At 43.2% G+C, this 17281-nt stretch overlaps 1 protein-coding gene across 3 annotated transcripts in view; it reads left to right on the top strand.

Moving 5' to 3' along the window:
* The first annotated feature begins 5890 nt into the window (after positions 1-5890).
* The window catches only part of PPFIA1 (PTPRF interacting protein alpha 1), a 64758-nt gene continuing 53367 nt past the window's right edge, over positions 5891-17281 (top strand). For all 3 annotated transcript variants that reach the window (XM_065683005.1, XM_065683004.1, XM_065683006.1), the window contains exons 1-2: positions 5891-7261; positions 8390-8653. In XM_065683005.1, the coding sequence (XP_065539077.1) occupies positions 8390-8653 (264 nt within the window). In that variant the 5' untranslated portion in view covers positions 5891-7261. The remainder of the gene's footprint in view (positions 7262-8389; positions 8654-17281) is intronic.

The following is a 17281-nucleotide window of genomic DNA, read 5'->3' as shown; positions in this document are numbered from 1 at the left end:
GTAAATAAGGTACCATCAGCTCAACTCAGAAGGAAAACTGTGTAGGCGATCTCAGACTATTTTCAGCAGAGGTTTTGTGCTGGCGTAGGGTGGCTTTGAGGCTCACAAAGGAAATTTCAGTGCAAATGAACCATAAATCACTCTGTGGGCAGAGAAAGCAGCAGATGCAAGCCCGTGCCACTGTGAAGGGAATGGAGGAGTGCTTTGCTCCTTCACCCTCTGGTGTGGAGCTCTTCCTCATGGTGACTGCAGGTGTTTGTCCTCAGAGGAGGACAGGGAAGGCAGCTCGGCACGGCCGGAGCACGACACCTCCCTGGCAGGAAGGGGGTTGCTGTTTTGCTGAGCTTGGATAAACATTAGGATCTAATTTATCATGTGACAGGAAAGGAAAGCACTGCTTTCCCCCCCTCCTCCCTGTTTTAAGAGCTTTTGTTTGAATTTCATCACGTGGTTTTGAGGTGCAAAGAGTGGAGAGATTTAACCTGGGTCTCTGAACTGATTACTTTGCGGTCAGCTGGTATGGAGTATGGCTCTTTCTGGACATGTCGGCAAGTGTTATGTATCCCTAAATAACATGGACAGGGAGCCAGACCTCATGCTGAACTCACAAAAGCGACATCATACCTGTGTAGTTAGAAAGCTCTGAGCTGCTACTGCTCTGCCTCCCATACAGTACATCTCAGCGTATCATGCCCAGGAGATAAAAGAAAGGAAACATTTTTCCTGTACTTTAATAAACAGTACAGGAAAACATTTTTCCTGTGCTTTAGTTTCCCTGTACTACAAAGTAAATAGGAATCAGAAATATGTCGGTATTCCGGCATTTGCAGAACCTGGCAGTTCTCCTGACTTATTTTATGTGTATTACGTGTGACACAGAGCATTATGCAAAGATCTGATTATTCAGACATGTTTATAGCATTTGAAGTCCTGACCCAAGGCCAATCTGCTCTGCACTATGGAGGACTACAAACAGGGATAACAATATGGCTTCAAAATCAAACCTCTCAGCTATTTTTGAGGTGCCTTAGAAATCCTGCTGTATCCACAGTCTGGGCTTCAAGTGTAGCATTTACAAAGCAAGGTGTCTAATGAAGGTATTTGCAGTATGTCATGTGGGAGGCATATTCCTTAACTAGGATATTCTGGATTCAAGTTCTCTCCTGGACTAAGCCATCCTTCTGGGCATGAGTGAGTACTTAGCTCTTTCTACTCGAGGAGACAGTGCCTCCCTTTTATATGGCAGACATTTATATGCCATGGGAACCCACCTGAGGCTGAAACCCATTTCTGAAGAAAGTGCTTAACCACTTACATTTCCATCTCTCCTCTGAAACTTGTGCAGAGAGTGATACATGATCTGAAGGTGACAAAGATAAAGGTGACAACCCCTTGCGGCTGAGGAGGGTCTAGAGCTAAAACCTCCTGCCTCTCAGATGGGAAGGCCAACCACAGATGTGAGGAGCTGAGAAATCTGAATGTGAGAGTGTCTGTGCCTTGTTAACAAAGTGGTTGAAGTGAAGATTAGTATATGGAGTTCATTCATATTCTCCATTTTGGAATTGTGTGGTAGGTTCTTTGCTTTCATAATGAAGCGTGATTATAGTTGGTAGCTGGTATTTGGTTTTAACTATTTAAGGACAAAACAAACCTTAGTTTCCAAAGAAATTACATTTTCTCTCCGTTTGGGATGGCCTGGAATGACATCTTTCAGGATCTAGGTGAATACTGAGGTTCACTTATTGATTTATTCTACATAACCTGGCTCTGAGATCCATTAATCTGAGTGGATATGTTATGGTGTCAAATTTGATAATCGACTCTATGCCTTTATGGTGTTCAGCTTTTTGCCCTTGCACTCACAAAGTCTCCATTTGAATCATGTTAAACGTAAATAAAACCAGGCCGGATTCTTTCTACTAACACTATTAATTCTCACTTTTTATGTGGGATGAGTTGAAGTGAAATTGTGTTTCTTCATGCAGCTGTAAATTCCACTTTATTTTTCAGCCTTGTTCTGTTCTTGCTTAAATGTGTTATTTTGAAGATGCTGCCTTGACAGCTCCTTAGGCTGAATCCCTCTTCATCCACTATGGTACCGCAAAAGTAATGAAGGTGAAAACTGAGGATTTTGCTTTTCCTGCATGCACTGTCCACCTGGATTTGAACCTTCCTCAACTTGCAACATCAGTTAGGCAAAGCTAGGTCAAACAGTTCAAGCACATCTCATGCACAACTCATGACTCCCTAAGGATAAGGACAAAATAATGAGCTTTACTATCAGTAAAGGTATCTGATGACTCTATTGCCCTCACCACCACTGCTGACACACCTGAGGAATGTATTTGCAGGGAACAAAAATTGGGACCTCAGTTTAGGAAGGGGAAGGGCACAACCTGTAAGGTCTGCAGGCAGGAGTTAGTGCTTGGCAGTGGTCCTGCCACAGGGAAGCCCCCAGCACTGGGAACCAGTTGCCTACGCAGGCTCTCATACTCAAATCTCTGCCCTATGCTGGAACTGTTCATTGCTTGTCAAGGAGTGGTAACAAGGTAATTCCCTTAAACTCTTGAAAATAAAGGTGGAGAGGCACCAGAATGGGTTGCCCAAGGAAGCTGTGAATGCTCCATCCCTGGCGGTGTTCAAGGCCAGGTCGGACAGAGCCTTGGGGACATGGTTTAGTGTGAGGTGTCCCTGCCCATGGCAGGGGGTTGGAACTGGATGATCTTAAGGTCCTTTCTAACCCAAACTATTTTATGATTCTATATTGTGTCATGAGTAGGATTTGTAGTTTTTCAATTTCTTTTCCAAAACTAGTTATGGTTCCAATCCTATAGATTGTTCCCTTCTTGAACAAATTTCCGAATCCCTTGAAGCCACTGCAGTGTGGAAACAGCTGGGATGAAATTCATTGCTTTTTGTCAGTGAAAGGAAGAATTTTGCTTTCCTGGTAATAAAAAAGCGTGTTCCAACTGATGGAATACAGTTGATGGTAGCTTATTTTTGCATACTTTCATTGTTATATCTGCACATTTTATTGAAAGTTTATCATGCAATAATAGTTCATCACACTTCAGCTGCAGGTCTCCATTTTGAGAATGGTAGGAAGTTCTTTTATAAGGAGGAAGTTCTTTACTGTAAGGGTGGTGAGGCACTCAAATGGGTTGCCCAGGGAAGCTGTGAATGCTCCATCCCTGGCAGTGTTCAAGGCCAGGTTGGACAAAGCCTTGGGTGACACGGTTTAGTGTGAGGTGTCCCTGCTCATGGCAGGGGGTTGGAACTGGATGATCTTGAGGTCCTTTCCAACCCTAACAATTCTATGATTCTAAAAATCAGCATTTCTTCACATACCTTTACCAGTTTGTCTGTAAAAGATGTTTTTCCTCCTCTCAGAATTAACATGTAACACTCTTCTTTGCTTCAAACATATTTTTTGTGCAAGTATTAGCATGAAATCTAGAACTGTATAAACTGCACCTACAGCGGATCAGCGGATGTAATGTCCTAAATGGATGTTCTGCCACTACAGGTATAAAGACTACTCTGCCTGTAGGGCTTTATTTGAAGAGCTGGTGTCTAGACTATTATTAACAAACAACTTCACAGTGAAATCAGTAATTCTCAGTACTGAGGGCTTTCTGCTAAAAATTAAGCAGGCTGTCACTTTGGTATTAGGCCTGCAGTGTAAGTGAGAGCAGAATGAAGACAGGGCAAAAAAACTTTAATATTAATTTCAAGAAGTTAATCTGTATTTTTTTAAATAATGAGCGAGAGGAATTTCTTTTCATGTTTTGAAATGTTTTCAGTTTTTAAAGTCTCACTTTACTCGGCTGATACCAATTTGACTTCTATTTTTTATTACCCTCCTGAATATTGCATTATAGAGGAAGGAAGGGATTATCTGATAACAGCATTGGGTTATACTGAGACTATGTGACAGCACAGCTTAATTCATAACGTTGGGAGGTTTCCTCAGGAAGAACACAATTGATTTGGGAATTTTTTTTTGCTATTCTTTTTATATTGAAAAGTCAGATCTCAGCATTTCTACAATTACACTTCAATGGTGTATTTATCACTCAGCGTTAAATCTGTGCTAACCAGAACTCATGACCTGAATCTGCCTTATAATATTCGGCTTTTTCTTTAAAGTTCCAGGTCCCAAAGTCACGTGATTACATCAAAAACGTCAAGAGGAGAATAAAAACTAGATTCAGACCTCATAACTTAAAACACATGACCTGAATTCACCCTAAAGGTTCAAACACCAAAGGGAAAGCGCACAGTGTAGTAACTTCGCAATTGTAAAGATTTGTGTGTTTGGGGAAGGAAGTGTGACTCATAATGACCCTTTCTAAGCAGCGCTGGGTGTTGAGATGTTGTGTTTACAAATCGAGTGTGTCCAATAATTCAGTCACAAATCAGCACAACCTCTCCAGCGCAGGGACTGCTGCTTCTTGGCGTGACGTGCCTCTGCCTGCGTAAGTGGCCCTTGATGCTTTGCAGAGCTTTCCACTGTAAAAGCAAGCATAGGGTTCAAAATGCAAACACTTTATTCATAGTGGTAACCCAAAGCGAGAGAAGAGATTTCTCTAAGCTTTGCTTACAAACTCCAGCCTTCCTCACGTGCATGATAAAAGCTTTAGGAAAACAACCCTCCAGGATCAGAGCAAAAGCTATATAAACACAAGTGGAAAATGTTTATCTGCTGTTTTGGAAACTGCTTACACAGGAAAATAAGGAGTCTTTTGTCAGTGAAGCCAAGCCCTGTTTCCTGGGGAGAATAAGCTACATAAGTCACACCGGTGCTGTGCTGAGGACATGGTGGCACCACTTCCTCACAGGGTGAGGCAGGAGAGGCCTTGCGTGCTCCTGGAATCATAGAATGGTTTGGGTTGGAAAGGACCTCAAGATCATCCAGTTCCAAACCCCTGCCATGGGCAGGGACACCTCACACTAAACCATGGCACCCAAGTCTACGTCCAACCTGGCCTTGAACACTGCCAGGGATGGAGCACTCACAACTTCCCTGGGCAACCCATTCCAGTGCCTCACCACCCTCACAGGAAAGAATTTCCTCCTTATATCCAATCTAAACTTCCCCTGTTTAAGTTTGAACCCATCACCCCTTGTCCTATTGCTACAGCCCCAAGCCTTTGGGCAGTGCACACATGTGTTGTATGAATTAAGGCTGCACATGGCTCCTTATGCTGCTTCAAATGTTGTTCTCTGCAGCCCCAACACCCACGCAGGCGCTGGCACCTCCAGCCATTTCACTCACCAGAGCCTTAGTTACACTGTTCAGTTGGTTACGACCATCACCTCACAGCTCTGTAGCACACGAACTAACGCTGCAAGGGTGCAGATGCGGAGTACGGGCTGAGGCCAGGGCAATGGTGAGAGGGCAAGCTGAGGTGATGGCAAGCCGAGGTGGGGGGAGACGGCCTGAGGTGGCTGGAGCGGGCCGAGGTGATGAGATCGGGCCGAGCGCTCGGGGCAGGGCCCCGCTCCCGCAGCAGGCAGCGGCTGTTTGTTGTCAGGAGCGGGCAGACCCGCCCGGCAGGGCCGTGCCACGGCACGCAGGCCGCCGGAAGGGCTTCGATTGCGGGGCGACTCTGGCACACGCGGCGGTGATGACTGCAGACCTGCCCTGCTGCTCAGCCCTCAGCGAGCACCGGGGCTCAGCGCCAGAGCCCTGGCACCCCTCCTTGCGGGCGGACACCCGTGGGCGGCGGGAGTATCGCTTGTAAGAGAAAGGCAAGGCGCTCCCCACGGCCCGCCCTGCCCGTGCGGGGCGGCGGGTCTCGAACCCGGGTCCCCGCCGGCGGGAAAGGAGCCTCCCCACGCGGTGCATTGTGGGCACGCACTGATTTATGCAGGAGCCGCGGAGGGCGCTGGGAGAAGCGGGAGGCGGCGGTGCTTGGTGCCCGGGGCCGGCGGCGGGTCGGAGGCCGGCGGCAGAGGGGGCGATCGGGGCTCTGCGGAGCGTGAAGGGCTTTTCCCCTCACCCCGAGGCCGCGGCGGCACCGCGGGGCCTAGGCTGCTGCGTACCCAGCGGCACATACCCGGCCTCAGCCGGCCGCTCGCCGGCCACCACGGACGTGGAGGAGGAGGAGGCGGCGGCGGGCGGAGCCGGGCCCGGCCCGCAGGGACGCGAGTCCTCCCGCTGTAGGGGAGCTTGCCCCGCCGCTTAGGTAGGGGCCGAAGGGAGGGCTCGCTCTGTGCCAGGGCCTCCGCGGCCGGACTCGCTCCTGAGGGGCTTCGCTGAGCCCCGGATTCTGTGCGCGGGCTGTGGGGCCGCGCTCCCGGCGTCGCTGGGGCCTCCGGCGGGGTGAGGAGAGGCCCGGCCCGGCTGGGTTCGGCGCTCCCAGTGAGGAGCGGAGGTGGGGGGATCAGAAAAGCTCCATCTCCTCAACCGGCATCTTTGTTCGTCGGGCCCTGCCGCGGGGAAGAGGAGCTGCCGGTGCCCCCGCCTGACTCCGGGACCTTCCTCCCCTGCCTGTGCCTCCCGGCGCTGGCTCCGTTCTCGGCCGGTTTCTTTGACCCCTTTCGGCTGGATATCTCGGTTCCGAAGCATCGTCGGTGAGACTGGCCGAGGCGAGAGCGGGCGGAGGACTAACGCAGAAGAAACAACAGGTCTCCCTTTTCGCCTTCCAAAGCAATACCGGCGCCTTGCTCTTGGGATTATAAATGTTTGAACTAAGACCCAGGGAACTGGAAGGAGAGCCTCCCGCTGGAATTAACAGAAGAGGAAAGAAGGGAGGCTTTTCCAAATCCTTTACGAGAAAGCTCGTGTCGTTTTCCCATGCTGTCCCTACTCTGTTTAATAGCGCGATTGTGACCTGAGTGGAATTTAAGAGCGATGAACTGTTGAAGCTTGTTGCACCACTGCATCAGACTGTATAAGTTTTTACTCTTTTCTTCAGCACATGATTCCTCTATCCCAGCTGTTGCAGGACCTATGGGCCATTAATAGAGGGATGGGAAGCTGAGACAGTTTATTTTCACATTCTTCTATTGTGGGGACTTGGCTGGTTAACTGAAGCTGCTGCTTTTTACTGGATCTGCTCTTTTCTTGGCAGGTTTATTTGTTTTCATGTGCGCGGGGTGTTTCAGTTAAATAGACATTGGACTAGAGCTGAATGGATGCGTTGCGATCCGAAAGGTTTTTGGGGGTAGCAAAAGCCGACTGAAAACAGAGAAGAACTGGTACTGCAGGAAACCTGGGGCCTGTTTTCCAAGCCTTTTTATTTTATTGAGCAAGGTAAATAACGTTGTGGTGTTAAAAATACAGAGTTTATGGTAATCATGCATGAAAATGTTACAGAGCACTTCAGGCTGTTCCAGGTCTTTTAAAGTATTGAGAGGACCCGCATTAAGACTCAGAATAAGTTTAATTGTTCTTTAAAACGTTCCGATGCGAAGTGTGAAATTTAAGCCTGAAAACAAACTGTGTGGTACCTGAGAGAGAGCTGAGGAATCTGTTTGTTTCTGATTTGCCTGAGGTTATTGCAGGGTTGTGATGTTGAGAGGCTGGCTGAAGAACTTCACAAGTCTTAATGGTTCAGTGAGAGTGTGCAGTAATTAAATCAGTTTGTCTTCCCCATGCTTTTTAAAGGCTTGATGTATTTAACCTCTTGTAAGGATCTGTTAGGGTCTCTTAAAAGTCCTTCAAGGTTAACAGTAGTACAGTACTTAACTTGCATTGTTAGCTGGATTCAGACTCTGCCTTTAATTATTTTTGCCTACCTTTTCTTTTGTTATCCGCAGTGACAGCTTCTGACACTTCATAATGAGGGTTTTTTGTTTTTTATCTTCCATTACCTGTGTATCACCTGAATTGGACTGTTTAGATTTACCGCTAATTTACATGCATCACTTTTACCATAGACTCTACAGCCAGCATAAGCTCAAAGTACTGTTTGAGATACTATCTTTGTATGTTCCAAGCGTTGGAAGAAGCAGATAATGCTTCTCAAAATATGCAATGTAATCACTTACTGGCTTAAGTCTGTAATTTTTGGTGGCACGCTGCACACCTTATCTCTGTTTTTCTTTAAAGAGCTCAGCAGCAGTTTACTTTTAACAAAAACATAAATCCATTAAAATGAGATCACAGTGTGAAACACAGCTGTAAAAATCTGGTTTTGCAAGAAGTCACAGGATTCTCATTATGAAGTGATGTCTTGATTAAATGGATTGTAAACCTCTTCTCCCTAGGTCTTAATGAAACAGTGGCAAACACTAAGGTGTTGGCAACCTTTGCTGATGCTATCATTGGGAAAGCTAAGTTAGTATTCTGGGTATTATCCCAAGTTGTTTTGCTTATCCTGTTTAGATTTGTTTGACTTTGAAATTTATGGTCTTTATTTTGTCTTATTTTGTTTCCAAGATGATGTGTGAGGTGATGCCAACCATCAGTGAGGCAGAGATTCCCTCTGGGGGAAATGGAGGCCATGGTTCAGGTTCCCCGTTACAGTCAGATGCTGATTCCCATTTTGAGCAATTAATGGTATCCATGTTGGAAGAAAGGGATCGCCTTCTGGAGACACTAAGAGAAACTCAGGAGACGCTAGCGTTGACCCAGGGCAAGCTACATGAAGTTGGTCATGAGAGAGATTCGTTGCAGAGACAGCTCAATACTGCACTGCCACAGGTATGGACATTTTGAAAGGAAGGTACCTTTTGATAATATTTGTATTGTTTGTGCTATTTTGTTGGCTTTTTTTTGTATTTAATTTGCTGAAAAGTTGAGTTATGTCGGAGCAGATGAATCTAACTTGGTACTTTCCTGAAGTATCTGTTGGTGCTTATTCACTTGGAGAAAGAAAAGCAAGGCAAGGAGGGAACATCAGCCCTTTCCTTCCAGTATGCTTTCCTTGGTTTTGGCATTTCTTTGACTTAGCCTGAGTGTGAAGCCATATCTACATTATTTTGTTCAGTAGAACTTGATGGACTTTCTCTTGTCACTGTTTTTAATGTTTTTAATTGCCTAATTCGTTCATGTACTAAAGATGTTCTGGGAAAGAAAGCAAGCTGTTCTGTTACCATTATGGTCTTCAACTTAAAAACTTGCTAAGTTTAAGACTGCTACCTTGTGAATACATGCTCAGTGGTCATGGCATCAAAACGCCGCACTCATGGTCATTGAGTGTGGTGTTTAAGTAGCTTAGTTCCTTTTGGACTGACTTCTGGAGGGTGCAGTGTACCAACATACAACCTGTAGTGCTAAATGTGTTACACAGGGCAGTAGTGTGTAGTTAGAAAAAGGGATTAGTGTCTAGAGAACTTCTCTGTTTTTATTGATTCTAGTCAAGAAGAATACTGCTGAACTTTGACCACTTGCAAAAGCATTTGGTTGTAGGCAAAGCAGAGGCTGCTTTCAAGTCAGTTAACTGTTGATAACCTTGTACTTCCTAGCATGGTTGGTCGTCCCAGACATATCATGTTGATGTTATACTTTCATATGTTATGCCAAGAATACTTATTATTTTTACAAATGTTTACATAGCCTTAAATATTGTAGTTACTGTTGATACACTTTAAAACAATGGGTTTAAACCCTTCTGCTTCTATTGCTCTCATTATCATATAATTACTGTATGACCCTTGGTATGTACTAGCAATTACTAAGGGAGAGAAACTAGGAAGTAATACATGTTAATCTAGTTGTGTTACAGTGGTATGATGGAAATCAGAAAGGACAGGTTTCCAACCTTTGTTGCTCCCTGGGTTAAATCATGTGCTGCAGGCAAAAATCATTCATTGTTGTTTTTTGGTTGTAATAATTGTGGCTTCTCTTTAGCTGCTATGTCAGGTACATTAATGGATGCCATTAACCAATTGCGTGATCTGTAAATTTGGAATTTGTGGCTGGGTAGAATCAGCTAAGCTCTGAACTGTGCTGTTCCTCTTTTCCCTTTTCAGTTCTCAGCTTTCCTTCCTAAATCTAGTAAGCTGCTTAGTTTTTAAGTAAACACTTCTTTCTAAACGTTTCTAAAAGATTAATGCAGTTAAAAACAATTCCCATTTTCAGGAATATCATAATTGCAGAGTTTCACATGAAATCTGTAGGAGAGCAAGTCTGAGTTGAGAGAGAAATTTTACTGCTATGTATATAAATATACTGGAGTGTATGGATTTTTTTGTAGATTGCTGTTGAAAACAACTGTTGGCTTAGTGTGAAACTATGACACTCTTGTCCTTTGTGGTGCTTGAGCTCAAATGCTTGTGGAAAGTGATAATTGAGGGTGCTTTCAAAAGGCGAGAATGTTTTATTAGTCTTGCTTCCATCAGAAGTAACTGCTGTATTTGACAAGTTTTTGTTATGGTGAAGAGTCGGTTGCTTCAGAGGTGTAAATTTCTGATGAGGAGAAACAATGTCGGGTATTTGGGTTTTTTTTTTGCTCTAATAAGTGTTCCCTGGGAAAACTGCCGTGAGTGCAATATCTGAAACTACTCAAACTTTCTTGTTAATTATTTCAAGCTGAGCATTCTTTTGAACTACTGCCTCAAATGACCCATTGTTCAGCTGTGGATTGCAAGGAGGGGTAGAAGCAGGAGAACTTTAAGTTTACTGACAACTATGCTGTATTTTTCTCAGGGAAGAAGAGTAGTGTACATTCTCTTAAGGTTAGAATCATAGAATAGTTTGGGTTGGAAAGGACCTTAAGATCATCCAGTTCAAACCTCCCTGCCATGGGCAGGGACACCTCACACTAAACCATGTCATCCAAGGCTTTGTCTGACCTGGCCTTGAACACCACCAGGGATGGAGCATTCACAGCTTCCTTGGGCAACCCATTCCAGTGCCTCACCACCCCTTACAGTAAAGAACTTCTTCCTTGTATCCAATCTAAACTTCTACTGTTTCAGTTTTAACCCATTACCCCTTGTCCTATCACTACAGTCCCTAATGAAGAGTCCCTCCCCAGCATCCTTATAGGCCCCCTTCAGATACTGGAAGCTGCTCTGAGGTCTCCATGTAGCTTTCTCTTCTCCAGGCTGAACAGCCCCAACTTTCTCAGCCCATCTTCGTACGGGAGGTGCTCCAGTCCCCTGATCATCCTCGTGGCCCTCCTCTGGATTTGTTCCAACACTTCTTTTATCATAGTAGTTTTCAACTAATAGATTCATTTTAATATATCACAGATTTAATTGTGAAGATCAGTTTAGTTGTACAGATATTAGTATAATTGCATGAATTACTAAATCACTATGGAACCAACATATTTTTACTCCCTCAGACTTGGTAGCTTGCAACACATCTTTGTAGTTGATTTTGGAGTGCTTTATCTTAAGGAGTATTGAATTGGCTTGTTTGTATGTCTGCTTTTCCTGTTTTATATATTTAGCTGAATCAGCCAGTTACTGTTCTGATGACTGATGGAAACTCCTTGTATAAAAGGAGGAATGCCAGATTGATTTCTTCTGTGCCAAAACCACTTCTCTGTTTTTAGTATCAAGGCACTCAATTTTTAATGGCATCCCTGCACTTAATTCCTGACATTCTCTGAGTTTCTCTTCCTAAGGAAGAGTCTCAGACTTGTGTACATAGTTAGACAATGGCAAATGGGTACTTATGTATTTGCACATCTTGTAGATCATAAAAGTGAATGCAATTAAGTCTGCAGCAGCAACGTGCATTTTTGAGGTGCCAGGGAAGTTTACTTGTCTGGTATACCTGTAGTGCGGTGGTCAGCCAGTAATTTAAAGGCATCAGCTCTAACATAAACCCATTAAGAGCTGTTTGGAGGAAGGAGACTTCCCTTGTGGATGTCTGGTTTACAGAGAGAAGAGCATTCTAATCTTCTATAGATGTACTTTATCTGTGACATTTACACAGAGTAAAATTGACTGTGTGGTTGTTTTTGTATGGACAACTGGAAATGAAACACATCAATGCTGTCTTGATAGAAGAACTGGATTCTTGGCAATAATTTTTGTTTTCTGGGAGTTACCTTCTATTACAGATTACACCAGTCAAACTGCACTGTGACCTTGGAATGTGAACTTGATGACATGAAAATGCTGTGCCAGAACTTAAAATTGATTTTATTCTGCGTAGAATTATCACAGGCAAAAAAAACCCAAGAAACTTTTTTGAGAACTTAAAGAAGTTTTATTTTTAATGTAAACACATTCAGTTTTGATTTTATTATAGTTTTAGTGGATTGAGTTATGCCCTTCATGTGCCTTTTAGAGTGTGTTCTACAAAATTCTAAAGAAAGGCTTGTGTGCTTAAAGTTAATCTGTGAAGCATACAGGATGCTGCTGCATTTAGAAGTAAAATTTTGAAGTTAAAAGAGATCTAAGTGAATACCAGCTCTTGCTATTGACGTGTTGCAGAGCAGGGTTGATTTTGCTGGTAGAATTTAATGTAGATTGTAGAATCATAAAATTGTAGGATGGTTTCGGTTGGAAAGGACCTTAAAATCATCTAGCTCTAACCCCCCTGCCTAACCCTAACCCTAACCCTAACCTTCCACTAGAGCAGGTTGCTCCAAGTGTTCAACCTGGCCTTGAACACTGCCAGGGATGGGGCAGCCACAGCTTCTCTGGGCACCCTGTGCCAGCACCTCAGCACCCTCACAGTAAAGAACTTCTTCCTTATATCTAACCTGAACTTCCCTTGTTTAAGTTTAAGCCTATTACCCCTTGTCATATCACTACAGTCCCTGATGATGTTTGCGTAGATTACATCAAAATGCTTGTTTTGCATGGAGGCGATGAGTGTTTAAGTTACAGAGATTCTGATACCTAGCACAAGTGCAGCTGATGAATTCACAGCAGCTTATATCAGGATGACAATTTTAATATGTAAGCTTATAAAACTCTTAAAAGATGTAAACCTGTTTCTGTAATACAGGAAAACTTACTAAGATCGTCTTAATCTTGCACTTCAAGTCTTTTTGTCTTAAATTTATAATACTTTGTTTTCATTCCTGTGCAAGGTAAGTAAAATAAATTTTTTCAGTGTATACATAGGGGCAGATGTGAACTTCGTTGGAGGCTCTGTGTGTAAATAAGAACATTGTACTGTAATGTGGAGGAAAAAAAAATGCTGCCTATAACTTTGGCTTGGCTTTGGCTTTACTGGGTTGCCCAACATGTCTTAATTGAAAATGAGTCTGCAGCAGGCCATCTTTAGTTGCTTTCTAACTATAGGAAATACCTTATCACTACTGCACATTTCACTTAAAAATAGCATGTGTTTGTTTATATTTGTATTCAGTTAAAGTCAGGTACATCTCTATAGCATTATCTTCTTCACACAGTCTCAGAAATTCTGTTCTATATCTCACATGAGAAATATCTAAACACTTGGTCCAAGGACTGTGCTGGTATTGTTTTATAATGGTGAGCTGAAGGATTTAGTTGCCATTTTAATAATGGTGGTGTTTGGATTTCCTCCAGACAAATTTTAAATAATACAGGATGTCATAGATGTGGAAATAAGGTTTTGAATTGTACATAATATGAAGAACACAGTTGCAGAAAGTACATTAAGGAAAGGGCTTGCCAAACTTTGCAGCAGCTGAGTTTCCTTAGCATTTTAAGTGCAGATCCATTTCCAGTGTTAACAGCTGTTCAGCCTTGAGGTGACATAGCTTCTACTTCTTGTTCTTGCAAGATGTGGTACTGACTTCTAAATAAAAGACATAAATCTCAGCAGAGAGCCCTGTGTCCAGGAATAATAGTGACCCAAAAGGATTTCAGATATAGAATCATAGAATCATAGAATAGTTAGGGTTGGAAAGAACCTCAAGATCATCTAGTTCCAACCCCCTTGCCATGGGCAGGGACACCTCACACTAAACCATCCCACCCAAGGCTTCATCCAACTTGGCCTTGAACACTACTAGGGATGGAGCACTCACAACCTCCCTGGGCAACCTATTCCAGTGCCTCACCACCCTAACAGGAAAGAACTTCCTCCTTATATCCAGTCTAAACTTCCCCTGTTTAAGTTTTAACCCGTTACCCCTTGTCCTGTCACTGCAGTCCCCGACGAAGAGTCCCTCCCCAGCATCCCTATAGGCCCCCTTCAGATACTGGCAGGCTGCTCTGAGGTCTCCACGCAGCCTTCTCTTCTCGAGGCTCAACAGCCCCAACTTTCTCAGCCTCTCTTCATATGGGAGGTGCTCCAGCCCCTGATCATCCTCGTGGCCCTCCTCTGGACTTGTTCCAACAGTTCCATGTCCTTTTTATGTTGAGGACACCAGAACTGCACACAGTACTCCAGGTGAGGTCTCACAAGAGCAGAGTAGAGGGGCAGGATCACCTCCTTCGACCTGCTGGTCACGCTCCTTTTGATGCAGCCCAGCATACGGTTGGCTTTCTGGGCTGCGAGCGCACACTGAAGCCAGCTCATGTTCATTTTCTTATCGACCAGCACCCCCAAGTCCTTCTCTGCAGGGCCGCTCTGAATCTCTTCTTTGCCCAACCTGTAGCTGTGCCTGGGATTGCTCCAACCCAGCTGTAGGACCTTGCACTTGTCATGGCTGAACTTCATAAGGTTGGCATCAACCCACCTCACAAGTGTGTCAAGGTCCCTCTGGATGGCATCCCTTCCCTCCAGCAAATCAACCTGACCACACAGCTTGGTGTCATCGGCAAACTTGTTGAGGGCGCACTCAATCCCACTGTCCATGTCAGCGATGAAGATATTAAACAAGACCGGTCCCAACACCGATCCCTGAGGGACACCACTCGTTACTGGTCTCCAGCCGGACATTGAGCCATTGACCACAACTCTTTGTGTGCAGCCATCCAGCCAGTTCTTTATCCACCGAGTGGTCCATCCATCCACTTGATATCTCTCCAATTTAGAGAGAAGGATGTGGTGTGGGACAGTGTCAAACGCTTTGTACAAGTCCAGGTAGATGGAAATGTATGTCAGAGGAGATGCGTTCTCCACTTCCCTCATCCCATTCTGACAGCAAAGATCAGCCTGACTCTTTCCACTGCGTTTTCAGACAACTGTAATCTTAGTCTATGTTGGATTTCAGTTGTTAAATCTTACTTGGTTCTTGCTGTTAGTCAATTACTGGATAGATTTGTCTTTATCTACAATAGTTTAAGTCAGATGGAAATAGGTATTCATGTTCAGAGTTATTTACTGACTGTATCAATAAACCTCAACTTGCCTAACATTTTCTTCTTTGTATTGAAGCAGACAATTTCTTGTCTAAAACCTTAAGGATATCAAGTTATCTGAAAGCATGCTCTATGATCAAAAAGAGGAGTAGCTGCACTTAATATACTGGAGTATATTGAGGACCAAGTCTCTAGCATTTGTTCTCACTTCCTTGGTTTCTCATTTAGAGTTTTGAGTGAGTTTTACTGAAGCATCCCACCCCTACACAGCACACTTCTGCTTGCCTGTTGTTAGCAACTTGCTGTTTATACTGTGCTTCAATTTATCTTGATTATGAAAAGACCTTGTAGCTAGATGGAATTTGGAGTTAGGTTGAAGTTTTCTTGTATTTGAGGGTGAATTTCAGTGCTGTTATGATGTCCCATCAATCCCTTGAATAAAAAGACTGTGTGAAGCTTAAACCTACTGGTTTTATTTTCCTTAGTTTATTTGGAGGAAGAATGTTTTGATGACTCCTCAGAAAAGCTTTTTTTGTTTGTTTTTCATTGGGATATAGTCCTGACAGATGAGCTGGTGATTATTTTTTTCCTTCTCTTCTGTGTACAAATGCCTGATGATGGGTTTATTAATGTTTGTTAGTCTTCACTTGCAGTCTAACAGCTGTATATAAGCTTGGGTGAAAAGAGCTATGATCAAAACAAGCTGTTCTAGAATCTTAGGGTATACTTGGAACCAGGTGAACTTCACATATATCCACATCTATGCTAACTTGCCTATAGCCACTTGTACAACAGGTAGTGTTTATTTTGGTATTCTGAGAATTCCTTGCTTGCAAGCCCTTGCATTTTTCTCTCCTCACTAAATACTACTTTGAAGGTGTTTGTTAGCAAAACTTAAAGATTCAGTGTGGCTGCATAGTTGGAATTTCCATCGGGACTCTTGGATATTTTTGTTTTTCAAAGATAAGTATGAATTAAATACAACATTCTCCTCTCCCATCTCCCTCTTCAAAGTTCTTAATGTTATAACATCCATTGGTCTGTGACTTTGTTTTCTCCTTTCTGGTATTTATTTACAAGAGGTGGATGTTGGTTTTACTCACATGGGATTTAATCTTAAAATGAAGAGTAAATGTTTGTGCTTTGATACGTGTAAATCCCTTATAGGTAACAACATTGTCAGAGAACTTGAATCTTTTGGAGAGAACATTTTAGCTGTCTATTAGTAATTGTGCTTTATGCTCTTCCTATGTTATCACTGTGTTCCAGAACTCAAATAATACACTTCACAATTAGTTATTTTTGCTTTTCTAAATTTTTCTTGCTTTAAAGGAATATGAAAGAGGTCTCCAGTTAAGCTGCTTTTAGCAATTCCGGGAGCTTAAGTCACTTTAAGTCTGTAAGGCTGACTGGTATCTGTTGACATATATATTAGAGAATACTTATCATAATCTCTTGCTCATATGGATCTTGAGCTACAAATACTGAGAAAGGATAAATGTACATTGCGTGTGTGTGTCAGGTAGTCTGGGTGTTCATGACTTTCCAAGTGTATTTTTTTGTAAGCCTGCCCATGGAGTCTCCAAGTATAAATGGGGAAATGGGTGCAATTCTTGCCAGGAAAAATGTTTTCATATTCTCCAGGCTGAAAGAAGAATTATTATTGTGCTGTTGAGTGGAGTATTTTATTCAACTTGGACTTTTTCACAGGAGTGCATGGAATAGTGTTTCTGCATCTTCTAAACTCCTAACTGTGTAGTGAGTTGAATATGTATCTGTAGGTCACTTGAGGAGATTACACTGCCAATTGGTATATTCAGAATTGGAGGAGAACTGTGATTACAATATTACTTGAAGTTAATGTTCAGTTTCATTCTGGTATGTTGTTTTTCTTTAGGTTCTCTGTAACCTGATGTGAAGAGTTGGTTAACTTGGTATTATGCCTGTGACCTTTATCTATTTCAGACTTTACATTGGGTTTTGTATAAGCTCTACTGAGTATCAGCTCTTAAAAATGCTACAGGCCACAGAGCCTTGTCGTGCCCATAAGAAGAAAAGGAGAAGCTTTGTTGCTTAATCTTCTCTTCTGTTATTCCACAGTGGCTAGCCTTGAACTTTGCCCATGTGTTTTTGTTCATGTCTACTCAGGATATGGTTTTTGAGGCTAGTATGACAATCTTAACAG

This window comes from Lathamus discolor, chromosome 6 (genome assembly GCF_037157495.1).
Source record: "Lathamus discolor isolate bLatDis1 chromosome 6, bLatDis1.hap1, whole genome shotgun sequence".
Classification (NCBI taxonomy): Eukaryota; Metazoa; Chordata; class Aves; order Psittaciformes; family Psittacidae; genus Lathamus; species Lathamus discolor.
The sequence above is the reverse complement of the archived record's forward strand: the minus strand, read 5'-3'. Positions and strand labels throughout refer to the sequence as shown.